This window comes from Lethenteron reissneri, chromosome 25 (genome assembly GCF_015708825.2).
Source record: "Lethenteron reissneri isolate LAM-NWPU_2019-01 chromosome 25, ASM1570882v1, whole genome shotgun sequence".
In the NCBI taxonomy this organism is placed as follows: domain Eukaryota; kingdom Metazoa; phylum Chordata; class Hyperoartia; order Petromyzontiformes; family Petromyzontidae; genus Lethenteron; species Lethenteron reissneri.
The window spans coordinates 16,859,271-16,884,402 of NC_083803.1; the positions used below are offsets into that span (position 1 = coordinate 16,859,271).

Below are 25,132 nucleotides of genomic sequence, written 5' to 3' on the forward strand. Positions count from 1 at the left end.
AGCCAACCGTGCTAATCGAAGGTGCAGTCGTTCGAACGATTGAGAGGAATTTAGTGGAGAATTAAAGACAAGCCACAGTACGACTGGCCAAGCAACCCATACTCTGGACCATACTCATAGTAAACCACTAGTCTGCTCCAACGGAGGAGGAATAACACCATTACACAAACTCTCCGAAAGTCATCTGGTTGTGGCGAGCAGACCTCTAGAACATACGGCTGTCCTACGCAAGAATAGAATAACATGAGCTGAATGATGGAGGAATGAGTAAGTGTATGAAGTATGAGAGAATGAAATAAGGGATACATGAGTGAATTAGAAGAAATTAGTGAGAGGAATTGAGCGGTTTGTGAAGGAATGAATGGAATGATTGAGGTAAGCGTAAGATTGGGAACTCGATTCTCGGAGGAGCGCTTCACTCTCCGGGCTCTGTGTGCTGCTAGGTAGATTCGGCCTCAAATGAGTACATCGACACTGGGGAGACGAAAGCGGCCGGGTGTGGTTCTGGCCCCCTCGTGTACCATTCCGGCCTGCGTAGGTGCTTGCTAAAAGCACTTGCCCCAACAGTCCGTAAAGGCTACATGGGGGATCTTTGTTTTTGCTGCTGTGGGCTCCAGTGGGTGGGACGTGACAACTCCACGCACACAGATGTAATGTTTTTGCATAGCTGACTGATCGTATCTGTAATTACGCGTCCTTTGAAACAAAATAAATACAATTGTATTTACGGCACGCTACTTTGTTGTGCAAATGTAAAGTTGAGAAGATCTGGGGCCGTGGAGTGACCTGGCAGGGTGATATCAAAACGTTTAATTCACCATTCATATCACCATTCATATCACCATCTTCTTAACACGTAGGTTTTTTCTTGTGTTAGGCCATGTAACGATCTGGGTCAATTATTGTCGCAAGACCCTCCACCACCAAACATCAAAACAAATGCAATTGTCACACTGTGAGAATTGTTCAAGTCACCGGTAAGCTGAGCATTAAACGTTGATGCAACGCGTGACAATATCGCGTGTTTGTGGAGGAACTGAAAAATCACTGTTTGCGGATATTTGTAGCTTTGAACAAAATGTGCGGAATGAATTCCTTCTCGTTAACACTGAAATATGGATGGCGTGAGTTTTTTCTGTGAACTTTCCGACTCGAAAGTTTTCACTTCTGTACAACTTGAACTTCCCTCGTCGAGATATTTTCGCGCACACAGCCGCGCACCACGTGCGCAGCAGTGGATCCGGCAAACCATGCCCGTGGCACGGCGCTCAGCGGGCGAGGGATTTGGTGGATCACGTAGATTTGTGAAACTCCCAAACTCTGAGAATAGGGCTTCGCCTCGCCGGGGCTGCGAGGTAGCCATGATATAGCAGTACAACAAGTGGATGTTTCTTACACTATGTAACACAATTTTTGTTCCTGGGTAGTGTTATTTCCTAATTGCTTATGCCTCAAAAGGACAGAAATGGCTATTATTCCCCACAAACTTTGCTTACGTGACCACGACTTTATGTGAAGGAATGACACAAATGCACACCACGTTTGCTCATTGAAAATAGGTACATTTCAAACTATCACTGTCGGGAATAATAGCTTTAATAGCAATTTTCTGTATTTTTGAAGCATAAGCAATTAGGAAATAACACTTACTACCCAGGAGCAACATTTTGTTTGTTCCACAGTGTTATTAATCCTCCTGTGTGAAGCTTTGAGTGTCACCCTCTCATGTATGTTTGGGGATTCGTCGAGGCCGAGTATTCCGATTTCAATCATTGGTTAAATATCCCAGCGCAGGACCCTCCCGCGACACACACCCAACGAGTGTTAAACACGTCCCACGTGACGGACTAATCAATTAGCGCTGATCTGCGCCGCACGGAATAGGTGCGGCACAGACACAATCTGAATCGGCTCCATTCACGCAGACGGCGCTAATTGCCTAGCGCGTCACGTGGGACGTGACGAGCAGCCATCGACCGCGTGCAGCGTGGGACGAGTTAATTTGTTACTTGAATGGGGAGTAAATTGAACGCGGGAAGAGCGTAGTAGTCACGTGGTGTTCAGCCGCGAGGCCTGCAGTTTGGCAAACCCTGCCCTTGGGACTGGCCCATGGAACATCGATAGGTAAACATCGATACTTTTAGTGAAAACACTGATGGCACGCCGTGAGATTGGCACGAAAGCACGAAAGTTTGTCCGATGTTGATGCTTTATCGAAGGTTTTTTTAAAATGTCTACAGGATAGAGCAACGTAAATTTCCAAAATAAATGCTGATTATCGAAGTGAATAATAAGCTTTAAAAAATGCAAAAAAAAACACAAGTACTGTAATCAAAAGGCACGAGGCTGGTATTGAAGGGTTAAAGCTCAACCGCTGGCAAACTACATGTCCTCTGCAGCATTGTAGCCCTATCTACAGGTCGCATGCACGTGTCAGCGATGTTTGAAAAGAACCAGTTGTCTTTTCTGTCGCATCCGAAGAGCTTCAACGATGTTTTTGGCGTGACAAAAAAAGTGGGTCTTCCGGTCTTAGCGGAGGAATCCCAACATCGATGTCACCGATGTTATCGATGTTTTCTTGCTAATCCCGACTTAAACCCGTGCTAACGACGCACACGAGTGGTATTAGTTGAAGTGTCACGCGTGAATCGTCTTGTGTGCCTCCAGCAACACGCGTAAGCGAGGTGGCCACGTGCGCGTGTAAGCACGTGGCGCAATTAGAGAATTGGACGCGAATCCGAGCACGAGCCTAACAAGCCGCACTTGTTTATCAAGCTGCACTCGTTTAAGCAATTTAGGCAAACTCTGGAGCGAGTTGAAGCCGAATCTCCGGCACGTTGCTCAATATGTTCACGTAATAATGTGTATTCGTAAATTAATTACTTATAGTTGACTAACAAACAGGGTGGCGTCAGCAGTGACAGCAGTGAATGGGGCCCTAATTGTTTGCAGGTCTATGTTGAATTTTTACTTAAAACTTTCGTGACTGCAGGAATTAATATTCTTTGGTTCTTTCGGCCTATGTTGAGTTGGCTGCAGTTCGATAAACTCTTTAATTAATCTATTTTCGTTTTAGAAGTAAAGTTACATCGAAGCACAAAACAAGACGATAAAATATATGACTCAAGTTGTGAAATACAACTTTGGCATCTTAAAGGGGAAATAATTATCGCGATGATCATGAAATTTAAAATCGTAGATTGGAAATTTTTAAACTCAAAGTAATCTCCACATATATATAAAAGGCAAAGTTGTGATTATGTGTGTCTGTTCAAAGATGTTTAGCGTACTTCCCGACATACAACAAACTTGAAATTTGCCATGTGGGTACTTTCCAGACCGTACACCATGCGAAATTATAAAAAAATACACTTTTTATATTTTTTTTTTTGGGGGGGGGGGGGGCGCAATAATGCATCTATATTTTGCACGGCAAGTGAGCTGTGACGTCACATCTGTCATGTCACCCGCGCACGTGGAAGCGTAACGCAGTTAGCCTGCTGACGTCACGCACCCCCCCCCCACCCAACCCTCCGCGAGTAAAGTGCCATACACATGTGTTGCAGGTCTAAGGCGTTCTTCGCGCAGCATTGCTTTAACACGTTCCTTCGGAGTGGGCAGGTAGGAACTTGGTTGGACAGCGCATTCGTGCACGACAGACAGACAAATAATCCCTAGTGGGCATTGTGGAAGCTGTTGTTCCTACCTGTATAAGTGTAGTGTATCGTGTCGTGTATAGTGTAGTGTGTAGGTTAAACGTTGAGTTTTATAAGGGCACCACGTGGTGACCAGCCCCACCCCACCCAGCCCCACCCCACCCAGCCCCTCCCCACCCAGCCCCACCCTCCCCCCCTCCCAGCCCCGCCCCACCCTCCCCTCTCCACCCAGCCCCACCCCTCCCACCCACAACTGAATCACCTTAAGGCTGGGAATGTTGAAAGAAACACGAGGCAAAAAGATCCGCTTTTTTCTTTTCAAGGGTTCCATTTTATGAATGGAGCCACCCTCCCCCAGTTCCATTTTGTGAATGAAACATCGCCCGTCTCCTCATTGGCTCGAGTGGCGGCGGTGCCCCCCCCCCCACCACTAACCCCCCCCCACACCGCTAACCCCCCCCCCTCTACCAATCCCAACCCACCGCTCCCATTGGTCGGCGCCCCCGAGCCAATGGGAGGGCTCTGGTGGGGCGGGGCCATGCACGACAGACAGACCAATACTCCCTGGTGGGCAGTGTGGAATTGGTGTTCCTACCTGTATTGTTTGAGTCGTTTACTGCCGTACGCACCCTGAAAGTTGTGTGTGTCTGCAGCAAGCGCGTGTGTGTGTACCTATGGACGCGCACGCGTTTGTGTGTGGGGGGAGCGGTAGTGTAGTGGTTAGCGCTACGCTGCGCTACGAACCCGGCGACCCGAGTTCGATTCCCGCTCACGGCCAACACTGGTGACGATTATTTGAACCGGTCCGGGGCCTCCCCTAGCTCGACTCGGCTTCAAACGAGTAACTGGTGTGGTGTGTGAACATCGCCACTGGGGAGACAAAGGCGGCCGGGCGTGGTGAATCCAAGTCCCGGGCGAAACCGGGGTAGTTAAAGCTAGTACTGTATATAAAACAAACGACGCCTCGGGAAATGGCTCTTCAAATCACAAATGCGAAGGCTCATTGTCTGAAACGTCGCCTATTCCAGTATTTATATGAATCGCAATGTTATTGACGGATGTCTTGATTTTTTAAAATAGCCGTGCTTGTGTTGTACCACTGCCAACGGAGCAGCACCATCACCATACACCTGCAGCACCGTGGGTCACGGGTTGTTATTGATTCAGGCAGCTGATTCAGGCAGCTGATTCAGGCAGCTGATTCAGGCAGCTGATTCAGGCAGCTGATTCAGGCAGCTGATTCAGGCAGCTGATTCAGGCAGCTGATTCAGGCAGCTGATTCAGGCAGGTTGTTGTTGTTGTTTGACTTGCATCCCACTGGGATTGTTGCACACAGCGTTGGTGTACGGTGTTTTTCCTGCAATATTTTCCTGTCTTTTCTTGGATTTTCTGTTTGCACTTAGTCACATATTCACTTTAAGATGTTTTTTGTTCATGTTTTGTGTTTGTTGCGGTTGCACCCGATTCAAGAGCCGAATGGCTCACAGGGCTTCACCTAATACAGGGGTCGGCAACCTACGGCTCCGGAGCCGCATGCGGCTCTTTACGGGCTGCTTCTTGACGATATGTACGTATGTACAGTATGTACTCAGATGCATTGCGGCTCTTGAAATACTGAATTTTGTACCGAATTGGAAAGAAATGGCTCTTCTTGTTATTTTGGTTGCCGACCCCTGACCTAATACATGAACTTGAACTTGAGCTGCGCAGGCAGCCCCGCCCCCCACTCGCCCCGCCCCTCACCCACTCGCCCCCCCCCACTCGCCCCGCCTCCCACTCGCCCCGCCCCTCCCCCACTCGCCCCGCCTCCCACTCGCCCCGCCCCTCCCCCACTCGCCCCGCCTCCCACTCGCCCCGCCCCTCACCCATTAAAGCCGGGCCCCCACACCGCGGGACTATTCACTCCGCGTGCTTTCAGACTTCCGCCTCCTTCGCCGCCGTCTCACGCACCCCTCCCCGCACAGGTACGTGCTGCCGCCACATCGCCACCTCCACCTCCTCGTCCACCTCCGTCCACCTCCTCGTCCACCTCCGCTTCGTCCACGGCGCCAACTTCATTTAACGCGCCGCCAAATGAAGGCCGACGCCGGTTTAGAAATCGCAGCGCGCTTCGGCACGGCCGGGGGGGGGGCGGCCCGCGCGATTGGCCGAGCGCGCCCCACGTGACGCGCGCCGGCGCGACTCTCTAGAAACGATAGCGCGGATGCGGCCCGAGGCCGCGAGGACGTCGCCTTTAGCAACTTTTATTTGAGCGTAAACAAACAACATTTCGGCTTTTTACGCGACCCGCGTGTCTTTTAATTTACTATTTTTTTTAAATCGTGTCCAAGCGAAGCCCTTCGCTCGTGGCTTTTTTTGTTGTAGTAGCAGTAGTCGTGTGTTCCCTCTCCCACACTACCGATGAGTCGCTAGCTGGGCCACGCCGGGGAGAGGCGTCCGTGTCGGTATTGGTGTTTGTTATTATTGTACCCCGGGGTGTCTGGCCACAGTCGCAGCTCTTGTTGTTGTTGTTGAGCTCTGGGGGTCGTTACATTGTAAGTTGGAGGGGGGGGGTGTGTGATGTACAGTTTGTTGAACTTCTTTCGCACCGTACGCCAATCGAAGGTGCGGGCGCAGTACGGCCAAGCGCAGCCGTCAACCCACCACGCGGTGTTGGGCCGCCTGCTTGCCCAGGGACGTCGAGTTGTCATGCGGCGTGCAGCCGCTTCAGCAGTACCAGCACACTGCCAACACGTTTGTGCTTCTCCCCTGTGATGGGGCTTTGCAGGATGCACGTTGCGATGAGTAGGGGGCACGTGGTGGCCAGCGAGGCGTGGAACGTGCCCTCCTGTAGTGTACGGCAGGGCACTGACCAGGGGTTGACGGGGTTGACGCACCGACAACGAGCTCGTCCCGATGGGGTTCTGCCACTTCCGATTGGGCTTTGTCGGCGTGCAGCTGTTGATCGTATCCCGATTCGCGTGAACGCCGCCCGTGAGGGTATATCGGGTGGTGTTTGACGGTGACACGAGAACGCGTAACAAACACGCGTGCAGCCGCACCGTCTATCAGCACGGTCGGCTACGTACGGCGCGAAAGAAGTTCAACAAACAAACAGGACGCACGCGAGAAGCCCTCCCTGGCTGGCGACATTGGCCTCGAGCTCCTGAAACTTGTGCTGCGATCACGCGGGGGGGGGGGGGGGCAGCAGCAAACTCCACTGTTGTACGGCACTTCTATACCCCCCATTCTCACCCCCCCCCCCCACCGCTCGCCCGACTTGACCAACCCGCACTGAGCAGAGGGATGAAGTCTGGTCCAGTAGCTGCCACGACCCGCAAGGTGTTGGGAGGGGTTCTCATCCAGCAGTGGATTGTACCACCGTGTTCATAAGATGCTTACTACTGCTTTAACAAGGCGCAGTCGTGTGTTGGTCTTAACATATGTACGTATATGACTAGCTACAGAGTCACGTGAACGATGCAGAACGTTCATTACATTAAGGTTGGTGGTTAAACAAAAAATTGGAGACATGCGGATATCGTTGCAAATTCTGAGAAGGATTTGCAAAATGTTGGATAAAATATAATTTTAAAAAATGATTGACAATCGACTAAACTATTTATGTATGGTCGCAACAAATAAGGTCAAGTTCAAGTCGGTGACATCAAACATTAATGGGCTGCAGCACTAACGAGTTAGCATGAACACCGAAGATGGAAGGTGCATCCAAGACAAATGAGACGAGCACTGGCAACAGATGTGTTTTCGAAGATGGGATCTGTGTTAAAAATAATTATTGACGACAAATAGAATACTGAGACTCAAAACACACGGGGTGCACTAATATGGATGAGAAATCTGCACTTAAGACCTGGAGAAGCAAGCTAGAAGAAAAAGATGTGTTTTTTAAGGAGGATGTTGCACGTTTCATTGACGGTCCACACAACAGGTACACGAAGAAAGTTAACAAGAATAATTGGAGGAGGCAAGTTAGAATTCTTGGAGATGCAATGGGAAAACGAGAGACTGAATATGAACGTTGTTTTGACCGGGAAAATTAGACACGGCAAGAAGCTGGGGAAGGCGATGGCTTAAGTCCAAAAATCTATTTGAACAATTGGATGGAACTGGGAGTGTCCAATGCAGCGTTCTTGAGTAAATATCATGGGCAAAGCTAAATGGAAGGAAGCCCGTGATTGTCGGAGTCCTTTTGAGAAAGAGGATATGGCGCGTAGACATTGCTCTGGTTGGGTTTCGAGACTCGCTGGCTAACGCGCTCGACCACTGCACCACCTTTCCCCCCATCCTCGTCCCTCTGACACCGACGTCTCAGGCCGAAAAATGTCGGGAAGCGCCGCCACCGTGGACCCGCAGTTCATCCTGCCCAACAGGGTGAGCGTGGTGCCGCTGGAGTGCCGCGCCGCCTTCGAGCTGCTGTCGGCGCGCGAGCGCCAGTACGCGCACTACCTGTCGCGCGCCGCCTGGTACGGCGGGCTGGTCGTGCTGCTGCAGACGTCGCCCGAGTCGCCGGCGCTCTACGCGCTGCTGCAGCGCCTCTTCCGCGCGCAGGGCCCCGCTGAGCTGGGCGAGCTGGCCACGCGCCTCGAGCTGTCCGCCGACGAGTACCAGGTGTGTGTGTGTGAGTTGCTCTGTCGGTGTGTGTGTGGGTGGTGTTCTGTCGGTGTGTGTGTTTCTAGGTGTGGGGAGCGGTTAGCGCCTTCCGCTACTAACCCAGTAACCCGAGTTTTATTCCCGCTCACGGCCAACACCAGTGACGATTATCTGAACTGGTCATGGGCCTCCCCTAGGTCGACTCGGCCTCATTAGTACCTGGTGCGGTGTGTAAACCTCGCCACTGGGGAGCTCTGCGATCACTTGTTTGGGAGGAGCGGATGAGTTCATGCTCTTGACACAGCCCAGAAACACAGATTTGGGAGCTTTATGTTATGAAGTCAACATCGCACCATGGCGCCGTGGCACTTTAATTCTATTCCACAGCCACACGTACAACACAGTGATAACATTCAACTCCGAAACGGTGTCTTTCCAGTTCCAGGTAGGGAGCATAGTCATTGTGGGATTAGCTTCCTGGCACGCGCCGACTTCTACTGGCGTAACGTGGCTGGCTTCAATAATGCACCCTTGTCAGCTCCCACAATGCAGTGTGGCTGTGGTGCTGTGACCGGTTTATTTATTTATTTGTATGACTTTTCTATGGGTTTATTAATATTGTATGACAGTCATGCTCAACTGATTGCACTAGAGGGCGCTGTCGTCGGGTTCCTGAAATTCATGCGAGCGTGACTTGAATTATTGTACAAGATCATGAGAGCTGTTTGTCTTCCTTGAAGCTCGGCTCACACATCGCTGTATCAGAGTGGTCGTCTTCGTTGTGACGCACCTTTATGACGTGGGGGTGGAGGCTGGGGGGGGGGGGGGCACCTTGAAAGTCGTAGCTTGACCCTCCACCTCATGGCCATGCGCTCGTTCAGAAAGGAGTTGGGTCTCTTATCGATGATTTATATGTAAGCTAATGCTCTGGGCGCTCTGAGCTACTGTGTTGGGATTTAAACATCGCTACCTGTGCTGGGTTTCGGTGTACAGCTGCATAACGGCGGGTGATGTCCGCACCACACTGCGTTTATAAAGCGTCTAAATATGGCCACTTCTCAGAACTCTGACAGACTTTAATATCTCACATTGGCTTCGTTTGTGACCTTTTCTGTTCAAGTCTTTTATTCCCCCAAAACTTCTCCCAAAAATACCATTTTTATATTTAAACAGAGGTGAAAAATGGGCAAGTTCGGAAATCCCCTGTGGCTCGGTTCACCCAGCAATCCACAATCTAATTTTATTTGCCACCCTGAAGGTGTCTGCACATTGTAGCGTTGTTGATGATGTAAAACCGTTATTTAAGAACTCTACAGACCTTTTTGTTAAAACATTTCGGACCCTTGTACGAGGTTCCGGTTCGAATCCAGCGACTAGCCCGATTTTTTTTTCTTGCTGCCGTGTGTAATAACCGTAACAATACTACACTGTGCTTCACAGTGGACGTGAAAGATCCCCAGATGTCATTCGCAAAAGGCCATTGTTCCGGTGTCTTGGTCCAAATTTCCGAAATCGAACATTGCCCGCGTATTGCTCAAGTGTGATTGTACACAGCCGCAATCGTTTACCCCCTTTCGGCAAATTGATGCCCCAGGTTCACCCTTGCAAATTAGACTTTCCTGGTGCCTCAAAGTCTCACCCTGGTGAAAGTCAACTTGAACTTGAAACTTTCTTGAATTCTCTACGCTGAGCTGCAGTCTCTCAATACATTTGTTTCGGCTGACGTTGAGGTCGCATTTGCCGGAACGGTCTGTGCGCGGCTGGTAAGGGGCCATTCATTTAGTACGTACGCTTGACGCACCCCGCCATGTGATGATCCGATATAAAGACGCACCACCTAATACGGTTAAGTGGCCGATTATTTAATCCACGCAGAAACGATCAAGGATTGATAATGATTACGTGTTTTGAGCTAACAATCCACCACCGGACTAACTAATTTGAAGGCCAATGTCGACAAATTATTACGGAGGCTTCACCCCCTCCATTTTCTATGCTTGTGTACATTGTCAGTAGACCCCCCCCCCCATACGCAAGCGTACGCATTTGGGTTAACTCCCCCTTCCATGCGTACGTACTAAGCTTGCTCGTGTGTGTAGGTCGTGTGTGTGGGCAGTGCGTTGTGACCATGTCGCACTTCTTGCAGAGTTTTCTGGTGTACGCCGCCGGTGTCTACGACAACATGGGGAACTACAAGTCCTTCGGAGACACCAAGTTTGTGCCTGCAGTGACTAAGGTTTGGTTATATGCATTTGTTCAGTTGCGTCGACATTAGAGGTCTTTGTTTAGAAAATGTAAATGGAACAAAGTTACTTGATAAATTATTCTTGCTTGGTTGCGTACAGCCATACAATTGGTGTAAATATTCCATATTATATAGGCTTTCTGAATTGTAGAACTGCTTGGTCAATGGAGAAACCCAAGAATTGTATACCATGAAACCCACGCCTGTGACAACTTGTTAAAGCTTTGCAAATGCACCCTAACAACAAATATTGCATTGAATTAATTTTAAATGTTCAGATTTTGTACACCCATTACGTTTCGCAGGCTGAAAACAAAAACTTGCATTTTGTTGACAATGAACCTCTCATGGTTATGTTTTATTTCACAATCGCGCAGTGTTTGCCCAATGCTTAGGTCTTGGAGCTCCTGGGAAAAGGTACTCCGCAATTAGTGTCTCGTTAACGGCTTGTGCTTGCCACACATCTGTGAGACGCTAATGAGGCAATGATCACAGCCCTATTTCAGCAATTTACATATTTGCACTGTTTCATCTTGCGAGATCGCCAGTCCGCTAGCTGTGCACGCCGTCGTGTGATATATGACTGTTGGCCACTGTTGTCAATGGGAACATTTCGCTCGTCAGCTCTGGGGAGGCCAGCACCCCTGTTTCATCACCGAGTGAACGCGGCAGCGTTCCGGTGTTTGAGTTTTAAACCATGTTTTCAACTGGTCAGTCGAGCAGGCCGTTGATGTTTGGACCAAGCCCATTGAGTCGACCAATTAGTTTTCGATGGTGAATAGTGCTCCATATCAGCTATGGGGGGGGCCTCGTTCTATGCAAATGTGGTGCAGTAGAACCACACGGAGATGAGGAATTCTTTCAGGGCTGTTGCCGTTTATTAAAACACTGTCACACTCGACATCCTACACTCACGCCAGTGTAGGTGCACTCTCTCACGGCCCTTTATCCTGGACACCGAATACTATTTGGGATTTTCCCTCGGCTACCCTACGGACTCTCTCACTCTTCCGCCGGAGCAGGGGTTCAGACAACACCGCTCTGCGCTGAGGCGGGAGAGACCCTCTCCCAGCCGATCCCTTACCCTGGCTCCCTACGACGACCTCGCCTGCGTCACGGGGCCCCCCTTAAGAACCCTTTGGACGGCTCCCCCCCCCCCCCCCCCCCCCCAGCTCGGCTCCGCCCATGTTCCCGGTGCTTTCCGTAACCCGTGACGTTACGTCATCCTTGATTGGCTACCCACTTGCACCTCCCTCTGCTTGCCCCCTCATTGGTTACTCACAATACTCCTCTACACAAGTAGCAGTACCGTACAAACTGGTACAGTGACTGTCTTTCGTGGTAAAACCCTGTTCTAATGAAGAGCTAAATTTGATTATTTTACAGCTTGCAATGTTTTTCACTGTTCGGCAATTCGTGTTTTATAGTTAAACATAAATTGTATAATGGCATGTTTCTTAAATACCAACCCTCAGCTCGGTGCGCCCAATGGTGTAAATGGCTGCACCACAGTTCGTCGATCGGCAGGTTGAGGTATGGTGTGGGGGTCACTTCCACCTCTTCTAAGGTGTGTGGCCAGCGTGGAAGAGGGAGGCCAAAAGTGGCGTGCGCAAGTAACTGCAGGGCTGCACCTTTTTACCAAACACCGTGCTTGGTGTCGCCACAGGACAAGCTGGAGAAGCTGGTGCTGGCCTCGGCAGCTTGTGAGAAGAACGCGGAGGAGATGAAGGCGCTGTGGCAGGAGTGCAGCGGCCCCATGTATTCGCTGGCGCCGGGAGAGTGCCAGCTTGGCCTTGGCACCAAGGTGCGCACCGTTGCCAGGACCGTGTCATCAGTATTTTTTTGCGCTGCTTTGTTCTATTCCGCCGAACCGCGTACATTTTTTTTTCTGGCGGTTTTGTCGCTGACTTCGGCGTTGCGTATTCTCCGTGTGAGCATTGGCTGACGTGCATTTGTTTGCTGTAGAGGGATGTCTCGGTGGACTGAGTTGCTTTGTGACCGCAAGGAACGAATTTTGGGTTTCTTCTGAAGTGGTTAAGACGATTCCTTTTTTGGTATTGAGCTTTCGGAACCAGACTTCTGCGGCATTAAGTTTCGTTGCAAGGATTTTGACGGAATTGGTCACCCAGATGTTGTTGTTGTGCAGCATCCGAGTCGCTATTATTTTAATTATAAATCCACGACCACGGGGAGAAATGTGCAAACTCCAAATTTTCTGGCGTCGGGATCGAACCCATGACCTCCTGCACACCAGGCAAGGTTGTGAAATGAATCGTCACCGTGGCACCCCGTAACGCGCAGCGTGCCCTTTTCCCTTGCTCTCGTCCCAGGGGATCTCGTCGTATTTCTCTGGAAACTGCACGATGGCGGACGCGGAGCTCGTGCAGAAGTTCCTTGATGAAAAGGTAAGGGGGGGGGGGGATGGTCGTTTTTGCACACAGCAGAAGTCTGTGTGCCCTTGGGGGAGTGGGGGCGTGGAAAGTACCTCCCTTTAGAAACTAATAGCCTTGCCGATAAAGTGAAATGGCTTGGATTTTCAATTATTGTGATGGGTTTTTTTTGTTTGGTTGACATGGGTTTATTGGGTTTATTGTCCTGTCGACAAACCGGCGAGCACTCCTTCCTCTCGCTCCACCAAGAGCGAGGCTGCGGGCTGCTTGGAGGGAATTAATATTGTGCCAGCTATAATTTGGTTAAATCTAAATTGGATTAATTCCTCAAAAGCAGACCTGCTGTAATGCAAATATAATTTGCTATCGCGCCTAATTTAGGAGAATTGAAATGTTGGTATCGCTAACGATCGTTCAAGCTGTCTGCGATTGCTGCGCGTTTGTATGTAATTTGGCGCGAGCCGCTTGCGATGGTTGATGTTGCGCCTCCCCCGTGACTGCGCGTGAGCTTGTGTTTTTAATTGTCATTAGGTTGTCGACTTGCGTTTGCCACCTTTTTTGAGCTGCTTGCAATAAAACATTTTTGAGCCTTTCAGCACCTTGGATATTAAGTGATGTTCCGGATGAGTGAAAATCAGTGTAGTCCGTGGCTAATTGTATTAGAAACTTGAGCATTAACGCTGCCTCTATAACATGACATATTGTCAAGCATTCGTTTTAGGAATTCGTCTTCCTGAGTGGTAGATGCTCTGAAAGACTGGCACAATTGGAACAGTGCTTCCCGCACTGCTGTGAACTGGTTGGCCCGAGTTTGATTCCTGACCATGGCGACCATCGGTGACGCGTGATACTTGATCCATTCCTGTGCACTCCCCCTCCCCCTTCACCAAACGACAGTGACCAAAGTGATGAAATATGGCCAAATACTTGGCATGACCTGCACGGCGTTGAGAGGCTGTCATGCTTTTGCTAATATCGAGGTGTACTTTTTGAGAGCGAGACAGGGCGCAAACATTTGTGGTGGAGTCTTGGGTTGCAGCAAGAGCTGGTTTATCCAATTTCTTTAAATGATCAATTTACTCTCCTGAACGATTCGGTTACATGAGTAATCTTAACGTGGTTGGAAATAAAAGCCCCGCCTCTGTTCCCTGGTTGGTGGCGTCGCCAGCTGCGGCACTCTTGACGTGGCTTGCTGGGGGGGGTGGTTTCCCACCTTCGCGCGGTCGGATAGGGTGGCAGCCGCTGTTTTTTAAACGGGGCCACAATTGAGCGGTGCATTGTAAATGTTCAGTTGATGAATCGACGTAATGGACGAGCCCCGTCTCCGCCGCTGCACCTGATTATTTTTTTTTTTGTTCTCGCAGAGCATCAGCGCGTACAACACGCGACTCTTCAAGACTGTGGCGAGCGATGGCAGCGTGGAGTACGAGGTCCGCCAGGCGTCCATCGTCCAGCAAGGTTCGGACGTGCCACGTGTCCCCAGAGTCATCACATTGCGCATTCTCCCAGAGGGACTGCGCTGTGATCGGCCGAGTTTTTTTGCGGTTTGGGTTTGTTGCTGTGGCCGAAGGGCTAGACTCCTCTACGTCAGGAGGCCAAATGGAGGATCAAGCAATGAGATTGGATGAACAACTTGGACAAGAAAGGACGACAGAGAATTGATGTTTGGCTCATGGCCATGAATCAAGAAGTCTTTGAACGACGATGGGGCAAGAAGGCTGGCGAGTCGTGAGCAGGCCCCGGTGCCTTGTAGTGTGTGTCACTGTGCGCCTTTCTCACCCTCTCCTGTGCTCTCCTCGTGTCTACTCCCTCAGACAAGCCAGTGGAGGGGGAGAAGGAGAACAAGTGTGGTCAGTACGAGTTTGAAGGCAATGTGTTCAAGGTGACACGTGGAGACTACAGTCCCCTGTTGAGCAAGGTAGTGGAGAACCTGAAGAAGGCCAAGGTGAGGAATTACTGCACACTCCAGTACTGTTGATGTCTCTTCCCCCCCCTCTCCACTGCTCGCGATCCACCCACTGCGTGGGCTACGTGGTGGCACCGTTGTCCGTCCACACATTGGCCACGACTGCCAATTTTCAACGGCGTTGTGAACAGATGTTTACCCCCCCCCCCCCCGCGTGTCCTGACCGCACCGCGAGGTCAAAAGGCTCTGCGGCCCAGCCCTCGACGGCTGGTTGAAGAAGTCCAATGGAGGTTCCTTGGTATGCTCTGTAGAGCTGTGCAAGTTAAGACCAATAAAAACACTTAAAGGTGTTTCAATGCAACCAGCCGTTACCTAATTCAATCTGTTTACTTTTGTATAGAGCGCAGCGCCTTTCCGCAATAAAATTGTCTTAAAAGTGCTGCACAGAAAAACTAATGAGAACAAAGAGCAATAAAGTGTCCAAAGCCATAACGATTGTTGAAAAAAATATATGTGCAAATGATGGGTTTAAATTTTTTATAGTCTAACTATAAATAATGCAATTTGATAAATGGCAACTTCTGAAGACAGTGTGCAATAAGACAACAATAAACGATGGTGTGTAAATCAATTTAAAAGTAAAGGGGTAAATAAAGATGACGCAAGAGCTTAATGCACGTGCATGTTTCCTAGCCGGCATTCGCACAGCAGCGACGGCATCCAGTGGCGGTCTCTCTCGTGGTGCGGTTGTCGTTGAGATGCGCAACTGCCGTTTTGCAACGGGAAGGAGCGTTATGAATTTGCGTCCAGCTTCTTTTGGCCATCAAAATGGCGTTGGCTCCGAGCCGACGATTGGTTTGGTGCACGAGAAATTTAATGGCGGAGGCTGTGAGAAGGTGGCGCCGTTGCATTTCCGTGCCCCAAGCGTGCAGCGATTTGCCTGCGTTACAAACTACTCCGGTACGCCACTTGCATAGCTCCATTGCTATTTCACACTGGGGGGGGGGGGGGTGTGGAAATAGTTTTGGCCGCGAGATGTTTTTTTGTGTGCGGCCGTGTTCAATGAGCCGCTAAGGCAGCAATAACATGTGCTGCTCTTGTAAGCTAGCTGCCGACTGAGTAATGAAGCATGTAACATACACTATCCATGCTACAAGTGTGTGTGTGTGTGTGTATATATGTATCATTCCTGACAAATAATACATAACGTAACTAGTAATTTTGCCAACAACGCACTATTACATATCAGTATCGTGCCGATGGCAACGAAGATATTTGCATGATGAGTTAATCAATTTGCGTCGCACGCAGCCTTGTGTTGCTGGTACGCAATTGAAGCAGCGTGGGTGGCACGGGGTGGATGACTTTGTGAAGTGCGCTGCGTGAACACCATTGCTGCTTTTTGGTCTTCAGTTTGTCCTTTCCCTGCACCTCCGATTTTTTTGGACGGTTGGCTAAATGCGGTGCCAACGAAGTTCGCCGTACATGTGTGTACCGTTGCTCGCGGGCCTCGCCGAGGGGCGTTGCGCGTCGAAGTCGTGCAGCTGTGTAGCGGCGGCGCGAGAGCTCGCGGCGTCTTGAGCGAACATCCGATGGCGTAGACCGTATCGTGGCAGCGCGCGGAGTGCCGCGTTTCGGTTTCATTCATTTGGTATAGCCCTGTGAGCCATTCGGCTCTTGAATCGGCTCTTGCGTGTAACCGGCGTGCTCCTTCGCTCTCGAGATGCGACTCGTTTCGTCCGCAGCGCATTTAAAACGCGCCGTCGTTCACGGCGTTTAATACCTGACGCAAAAAATTGACGCCGCGGTAATGGAAATTTCCGCTCTAGCAGCTCGCGAAGCAACGACCCAGGGACGTTTGATGCCTCTGGCTTGAAATGCTTGGCCGAGTATGGGGATATTAATAAATAAATAACTAGCTACTAAAACACCAGCGACACATTATGTCAACTTCTGACACCTTTCAGACATTTTTGTTATTGCAGCCGAGTGTTTGTATATCAATTTCCTCCATCGGCCTCGCGTAATAAAAACGTCAGTGCCACCCGAAAACGATTAAGTGGAAATGTGCCATAATTAAAATGTTGAATGATTGCACGTTAGTTTGCACTGAGCTGCACAATTTGTTTTAATTATTCTGCAAGAGTGCGCAGTTTTGCCGTTTTGTATGCCAATTGCCGTGGTCGTCTCCATTGCCACTTAACCGTATTAGATGGTGAGTCTTCATATCGGATCATCACATGGCAAAGCAAGCCAATATAACGGAGTCTGTAATTTGCTGAATTAACTCGGTCGCAATTGAACCGTGATGGGGGATTGCCTGTGCTATCATTACGAGTCGATGATGGCACAGGCAGTCGGGCCGAGACAACCAGTCTGCCACACTTTAAACCCAACGTCTTGGCGATGTCAGCCCTCGCCCATTGAACCGGCCACCCAAAGACTTGAATTTAAGAAGCCTTCCACTGGCACGCAGAGCCAGTTGGCTGTTGAGAGAAAGAGGAGAGTAAGCGCTGCGTAACAGAGATCCGTGGAAAAACTAAAACATTCGGTGTCACCATCGTGTGTCGTGAATGTACACTTGCTTGCAGCATTTGAGTGTAATGCACATTGGTACAAATGACCGGTGCTGCTGCCTGCTCGCCTTGAAATTGCGCTGCCAATTCCCAACAATCTCGTTCATATCGAAGCTTCTTGAAACCATAAATGACCACGCTTGCTCGTGCCACAGACATGCGAGGAGTAGACATTTGGGGCGGGGTGGATGCGAGATGCTCCCTCTGCCTGTGGAGTGACCGCTCCTTCTACGATAAACTTTTCTCATCTTTCTGTATGGCGGTTCTTGAGATCCATTTCGGATCTGGGGTTGCAGGACAATACAATGATGACAGTAGTTCCTTGCAACAAGAAATATCTAGGTTCGATTGCTGCTCGCGCACCTCTGCGCCTGAGTGGTGTTAGTTTGTTATCCATCGGTTTTCTCCACTTTCCTCCCCCAAAGCTAAAAATGTGCAATGTTAATCGGTGTTGGCCAAAATTCTCCTGAAAAATATTTTGATTCATTGTCGATTTGCTGGTTAAATAAATAGTGATTTGGTATTGTTATTGAATTGTAGTACATTCATTGGTCGGTAATAGATCCTGCTATGTTCCAAACATGCCCACAGCCGCTGGACTAACAGAGCCCTTCCGCTGAAACACAACTGGTTGTATTTAAAAAAAACATTTCCGTCAATAGCTGTTTAGCTTATCGCAATATTGTCTGTGACCTTTTTAATGGTGGTTTACGTGACTGGAAAGTATGTCCTCTTAGCTTCTGCTCGTTGTTAATACATAAATTAGTTTTTGTTCACGACTAAAAACATTCTGCGCATTTAGGTAAACTTGCTCTGTAGCATTCACGGCGGGCCTTGATAACGTCAGGTCACGCGCATTAAGGGCGACCCTGTCAGTACTTACTACTGCAACATCGCAATCGGCATTGCATTATGGGAATGATGTGTGGGTTGAATCCGGCCTATTCATCTGCATTGACTGCACTGTTTTGAAAACATTCAATTGTTGAACGCAGTTGCTAAGCACAGGCGCAAAGGTACAAAAGACCAAGTGGGCTTTCAAAGTAGCAACAGAAAAGAGATGAAATGTGTTCGTGAATAGTGAGGTTATAAGAGCGTGGCGGGGCAGGGGAAATACGTAGGGGAGCAGCGGGGAGGGAAGGCACAGACAGAAGTGTTTTTTGACCTGCAATGTGGTGGTGGTGGTTGACCACCTGAGGTGTGGCATTTAACACCACATTACATTGCCTCGTACAAGGAAGGGTCTTTGTAACGTTTAGGGATCTTCTGTAGTATAGTGTTCTCACACTTTGTACAAACTCTACGGTTGTACGGTGTCACAACGGCTTGAACAACCCCCAATTGTTTGGTCAATTACTACAGTGCTTAAGAGTTCATTATTCGGTCAGGAGGTGGTTACCTGAAATTGCTGAGGTCAACCTGGCCCTTTTGTGGGGTTAATAAAACAAGCACTGCTTTGTGAGAAGTCAACAGAAGTCTGTCGAATTATTCATCTCGGCCATAGGAATGTGGAATGTCCATCTGGCTTGGAGCTGTGAGCAGAGGCTCTGGCTGCTTGCCTTGCTTGTCTCGGCAGGAGGCTTCCAGAAGTAAAATGTACTACGTTAATTGCAATTGGCCAGCTTCACCAAATTTGTAAACCTTGCAGATAATATTAGTCGTTTTAAAAAGAAATATGGGCGTCGTGAAATGTAAAAATTCAAATTTTTTTAAGATGTGGCTCGTGGAGTAAGTGATTGGTTTACACGCACATGACACTGAATTGCACCATCACGTCCCAGTGTGGATGGAAATGTCAGTTTGATTACGTCCGGGACTGCAGTATTTTAAGAGCTTATTTTTCGTGTGGACATTATTTCTCCATGGATTACAGTCCTAATTGCCAGACATAATGTGAACCTGCTAAAAGCCACAGACGGCATGGTGATGCTAACAATCGCCCACATCGTTTGTGTGTCTAAAATGTATGTTCAAAATCCTGGAACTTTTTTCATGGCAGAATAAAATGACTGGTTCTGGAAGTAAGCCACAATCCCAGGGCTTGGAAACCACCGACTCTTTTCCCATAGTTCTGTGGAAGAGCGTCAAACGTAATGTCTAAAAACAAGCATTGTGAGGTGCTTCGTTGGAATTATGTTGAGTCACGGAGGAACACGTGCATTTGAGAACGCATGGCAATTTTTTTAGTAATTATTTTAACTAAAGCAAGTGGGTTTGTATAGGAAATGTCCCTAAAAGGGATAATTTGGTGGTCTCTACTTGACTGGCAGGCAAGGAGAAGTCGGCACCTGAGCAGGTGGCACGATTAAAATCGACTCCTGCTCAGGTGCCAGGTGGATCAGTTCCATCGCAAGACTGAGAGGACACGTCAATGGCTTTGGAAGCAGTAATTCGGCAGTGGATCGATCGTGGTGGACGACTGATGATGGTGTGGGCGAGGGTGGTTGCTGACCGACCATGGCGTTGTGCGGTCCCCTTGGCAGGAGTGTGCGGCCAACGAGCACGAGGTGGGCATGCTGGCGGGTTACATCGACAGCTTCACCTACGGCTCCATTGACGCGCACAAGCGTGGCTCCAGCCACTGGATCAAGGACAAGGGCCCCATCGTGGAGAGGTGCGCGCCAGCCAGAGCGTCCCCACATTTCCATTCCCTATTAGTAGTATTCATTTTATCAAGACAAACGTAATTATTATGGAGATGAATGTGAACGGTAGTGTGTGATGTATGTTATGTTTTTTTTTTTACTTTGGAAAAACTGTAGCTTTGCTTGGATGGGCAGTCTGCTTCCTGGAGGTGGGGGGGGGGGGGTTAACCAAATTTTCCACATTTTCTGCAGGAAATTGCCAGCATGAGCAAAACGTTGCTTCTTTCATACTGTTTTTCTGGATTTCAGCCCACACAAGTTCGACCTCGGGTTCTTGCGTTTTCACTGCAGCTGCTTTTTGTTGATGGCATTAAAAGTTCAACATCAATGAAATTAGTTGAATATTCATAAGAAATGTCTGCAAAGCGGGGCCCCCCCCCCCCTCCTTCTCCGGAACACAGCTTGGTTGCGTTGGGTCTACTGTTTGCGACGGGAGATCCTCCAACTGAAATACAAGACTGTATCGGGCTTGTGAATTGTTACGTAAAGCTTTATTTATTTTTAATGTAATGTCTTCATTTTATGCAGAAAAAATAAGGACCATTTAGCAGCAGTTCCATTATCACTTAACTGGTGACCTCTGATTTGTTGTTGCAGTTACATCGGATTCATTGAAAGCTACAGGGACCCATTATCACTTAACTGATGACCTCTGATTTGTTGTTGCAGCTACATCGGATTCATTGAAAGCTACAGGGACCCCTTCGGTTCCCGTGGTGAATTTGAAGGTATTTCCGGCACAACGCTACATCTCCGCGTCATTTCATACTCTGTTCTAAATGTGCTCACTGCATCCTGTTATGAGGATGACGACCTTTTCCGTTCGGAACCTTTGCCTTGCCACCAGTACCTCGTGTTGCAGAAAGGCCCTCTCCGGTAATTGACATCGAAAACGACTTTGTGATTTGACCTTCTTCGGATAGCCTCATGATGCACGTTTGGGATACCATTTTATATGCCATGCAATGGGCACATACAAGTTTATCTTTTGTCACTTAGATAAAAAAAAAAGTTTCAATCTTAGAACTGCAATACACCAGGTTCGCCTAAATTTAATGGACCAATTTTTGTTGTACGGTTGCTGGTAACTCGGCGGAGACCAACTCGCTGGACTTGAACCCGGTTGAATCACTGGCAGCTGAATCTAGGCTCCTTTTCAGTGTGGCCTCGCATTACCAATAGTTCCGTGAGCCACCACCTGATAACTTTTTTAAATTATTTTGTATTTTATAGTACCACCTAACCAGCTTTCATCAGAAATGTATTGGCAGACAGCGTTTTTTTTGCTTGCAACGATGCCTCACAGACTAGGCCACAGCTTTGCATTTGTCAAGTTGTCGATCAGCTGCGGGGAGGAGTGATCGCCGAAATGTCAGGTTGTGTCGGAGCTGTGATATTTAGTTTTCATTAATGTAGCCTTTACGCCTCCCCTCGCGATGACTGGTGGCAGGCGGGCCAAAGGTGGTTTTTTATTTTTATCGATAAACGACAACGGATGGGGGGGGACGAGTTTGCCATGCTCGTCCGTGTGCTTTGGAGACGAGACGACCGCGCAATGCAATTTGCTTGCTTTATTGCTACGCCGGTGGTGATTTTATCCGTCTGTTTAACCCCCTTTGACCTTGGCAGTTTAAAATAATAACAGCGATGCATTTCGCTGAGTATTGCTGGTTTCTTTTGAACCCACCCGGGTGCATTTGATTTGTCATAAATTGTCAGTTGTGCCAAATGGGCAAAATGAGAGTATTTTACCAAAATGCCATTAGACGAATAGCAACCTGAGACCTAATGCTCGGTGTCCAGGCAATGCGTGTGAGTGTGCAGAATGGATTGGTTTGCCGACTACATGCTCGGTTTCTCTGTTTTCACGGTCTCAACGACTGCATGGTAATTGAGGCGGAGTTTAAACCAGCTCTTGAACAGGGCCCATGCCAAGCATGCTTAGCACAGCCAAATAAACCATCGCAATGAATGCATTCGTAATTGCTGACTTGAGCCAAATGGGATTGCGCCTGCATCTTGTTAATTTGGGATCCACTGCAAAGTTTTGAATTAAAAAGGAGACCTCTTAACCACAGATAAAGCAGTAGTTGCTAATTCGCTATCTTACATGATATAAATGGCCATGACCAAATCGCCTGGAGTGCATCCAATCTCATCAGTTCTTGGAAGCTGAAGCAGGGGTTGAGCCTGGGTAGTTGTGGGCTGGGTGACCACTGTGCATGCCAGGTGGCTACAGGGGGCTGTGCTGCGGTGTCATGTCTATGCTCCCCACAGTTACCAACCCACACTCACCAGCGTGGTGAAGCTTTTCCAAATAACCTTTGCAACGCGCAAACGGCGTAGGCAGGACCTCGCCCCTCGGTGGATTGACCAAGTGGCATTTACACGTATACACGTACAATGTAACACGGTATTGCATTGTACACGTGTACAATGGCGTGCGGTTATAAAACTAGCACTGTTTATGTGCACGTGTGTGTGCGCAAACTGCCTTGAAATTCTTCTCGTTGAACATCTCAACTCGCATTTAACCGTGCGAGTGCGTGCGTGTTCCACCTTGGCCGGCCTCCCTCCCTCGTCCGCGAAGGCTTCGTGGCAATGGTGAACAAGGACATGAGCGCAAAGTACTCCCGGCTGGTAGCCTCGGCCGAGGAGCTGCTGCCCCAGCTGCCGTGGCCGGCGTCGTTCGAGAAAGATCGCTTCCTCAAGCCGGACTTCACCTCGCTGGAGGTGCTCACCTTCGCGGGCAGCGGCATTCCCGCCGGCATCAACATCCCCAACTGTACGTCGCCCAGAGACGCACACACGCGCATACGCGCAAGCGTGCACGCGCGCACAGCAACAGCTGCCGTTCGCCACTAAGTGACGGTGACGTCACCACAGCGCTTGTGTGCCAGGGTAGGTGGCACGTGGCACGTCGATGCTGCGTGCAATGAAAGAAGAAATGGCTTGACCTTTTCAGGCAATAATACAGGAGGTATTAAGATGCTCAAACGCCATGTAAACACCTTTTTACAAGCCATGAAGTCTGCATTAACCACACATACTTGCGGTATAACATGCAAACAAATATGCTTTAATGTATGCTTTGTCCTTGAAACTTATTTCCTACACCAGGGACGTGTCCTGTAGTGTATTTTTTGCATGTTAATGCTGGCAACAAGGGTCTCGTTGGCACGCACCATTTATAGAAATTTTGCCTGTTATATATTTACCCCCTTTTTTAAGGAAGTGTTCTTGATTCGTGTTGCTTTTTTAAAATGTGCCTTTTGACCACTGCCAGCGTTGTATCACCAAATTATTTGTTTAACACCCTGAGGTTTTGCTAGACAAGTAATGTGTACATTAATATACTGTGTATATACACGACAGCTGTTGTACTTTTTAAATGCAATATAAACATTTGCGCCTTGCTCTCGTGTCGGTAAATATGTGCCGGGGGGGGGGGTGTTACTTTTTGCGGCGGTTTGCTATTTGACGTCTCGTCCCCCAGCACCTCTCTGTATTCCCACACCCCGCGCGCACGCATCTACCTGTTGGCAACACGTCGGTGACACGCGCGCACGCCTGTTAGGCAGGCCGGGACGGCCGTTCCCCGCCGACACGTTTGTGGAAGCGTAGAGAGAGAGAGAGAGCGTGCGCGTGTCAAACTTCCCCCACGCGCTGTTTTGTCAACGCCGCGAAAGCTGTTTTTCCCGGGAGCGCCGAGGTGGCTGGTGCGCGTCACCGCTTGCCGTCTGCGCCGCGCGCGGTTGTTCTTGTTGGGTGGGGGGGGGGTGCGCCGGGCACGACGGCCGTGTGCGCTTACCGCCATCGACCCCTCGGTGGCGCCTCTCGCCAAACGTCTGCCCTCGCGTTGGCGTGACGGTGACGCGGCGAACCGCCGAGGCTTCAGTGCCGCCAGGTTTTGCGCGTATAGATTTTTTCGTAGCGAAATTTGCAGGCCTTGAAATGATGCCGTAATTGCCTCCTCAGCCGGCCCTGTCTGAGGCACGTACGGTTTATGATTTTCTTTTTTAATTTGTCTTTTTTACGATGATGAACATGAACGAGCGGTTCTTGACACGCACGACATATCAAGCTTTACAAGCCAATAAGTGGAATCGAGGCATTTTTTTCCCAGTGTAATGCGATGTAAATGAGCATCCAAGGGCTGCTCTGTTGCAACCCATTATTCTGCAATTATGGCCGGCATTTGCTACGAAAATTGTTTTTGAAGCCAGCTCTTGTGACTTGTTGTAGCTGCATTAATGTGCGCTTGAGGTAAGGGCGTTTGGGGTAGAGAATGTGTCGTAGCCACACTGAATAATACATTTTTGTTGGGCACTTTTTTTTGCGCGCATGAAAGTCGGGCTGCGTTTTTTTCTGCGCTCTCTTGAATCAAGAAATCGTGCTGTTATGGTTTTGTTAAAAAAAAAAACATCTGGCACTTTTGTTTTGACTTCTGACGGAGATGAAAGTGGCGCCTGCTGCGACAACACAACTTGCCTCTTGCTCGACGACGTTCTCTGAGACCACGACGCCACCGGCGTGCACTCGTGCACGTGGTAGTCGTGCACGGTGCTCCTATTAGTAGGGTGGAGCGTTTGATTGTCATGCGCACCAAGCGGAGTGCAGCGTGGGGGAAGGCTTAAACGATTTGACCTTCATGGCGATGGTAACTCAACGAGAATAACATAAAACGGCACGCTACGAATTACTGGGGATGGAACCCTTTCTCGCCTTCTGTTGCTTTTTCCGGTAACGGTGGCGGGCGTTCGTGTGCACGACTACAACCAAACGTTGTCGCTGTTTTGTTTATTTTAATTGCTGAACAAACGCCACTTATTATTTTTTTGGCCGTACGCACCAGGAATGGAGGCGTTTCGGCACTAGCCGCTGTTGCTGCTGTGGAGAGGGAATATTCTAAGACCTTTAGTTTTTGCCGGCTGCCCAGTAAAAATATCCTGAAATCTCTCGTGGCGTTTGCCTCTCGCTGGCTTGGCTCCGATGAGATGTCCACTCGGAGTGTAATGAACACCAGCGTGTGTCTCTCGGCTGGCTCTCCTGCGGACAAACTTGACGTGCCGTCCGTGTACGTGTCGGCAGATGATCACGTTTCTCGTAACATACAACCGT

The 25,132-nt window shown here is 49.2% G+C and overlaps 1 protein-coding gene across 1 annotated transcript in view; it reads left to right on the forward strand.

Annotated features, from left to right (window-relative positions):
* The first annotated feature begins 5,495 nt into the window (after nucleotides 1-5,495).
* DPP3 (dipeptidyl peptidase 3) overlaps nucleotides 5,496-25,132 on the forward strand; it is a 74,117-nt gene continuing 54,480 nt past the window's right edge. Inside the window, exons 1-10 of the mRNA XM_061559550.1 lie at nucleotides 5,496-5,620; nucleotides 7,972-8,267; nucleotides 10,396-10,485; nucleotides 12,161-12,298; nucleotides 12,825-12,899; nucleotides 14,249-14,342; nucleotides 14,699-14,829; nucleotides 19,850-19,980; nucleotides 20,681-20,739; nucleotides 22,602-22,796. Coding sequence (XP_061415534.1) covers nucleotides 7,980-8,267; nucleotides 10,396-10,485; nucleotides 12,161-12,298; nucleotides 12,825-12,899; nucleotides 14,249-14,342; nucleotides 14,699-14,829; nucleotides 19,850-19,980; nucleotides 20,681-20,739; nucleotides 22,602-22,796 — 1,201 coding nt within the window. The 5' untranslated portion in view covers nucleotides 5,496-5,620; nucleotides 7,972-7,979. The remainder of the gene's footprint in view (nucleotides 5,621-7,971; nucleotides 8,268-10,395; nucleotides 10,486-12,160; nucleotides 12,299-12,824; nucleotides 12,900-14,248; nucleotides 14,343-14,698; nucleotides 14,830-19,849; nucleotides 19,981-20,680; nucleotides 20,740-22,601; nucleotides 22,797-25,132) is intronic.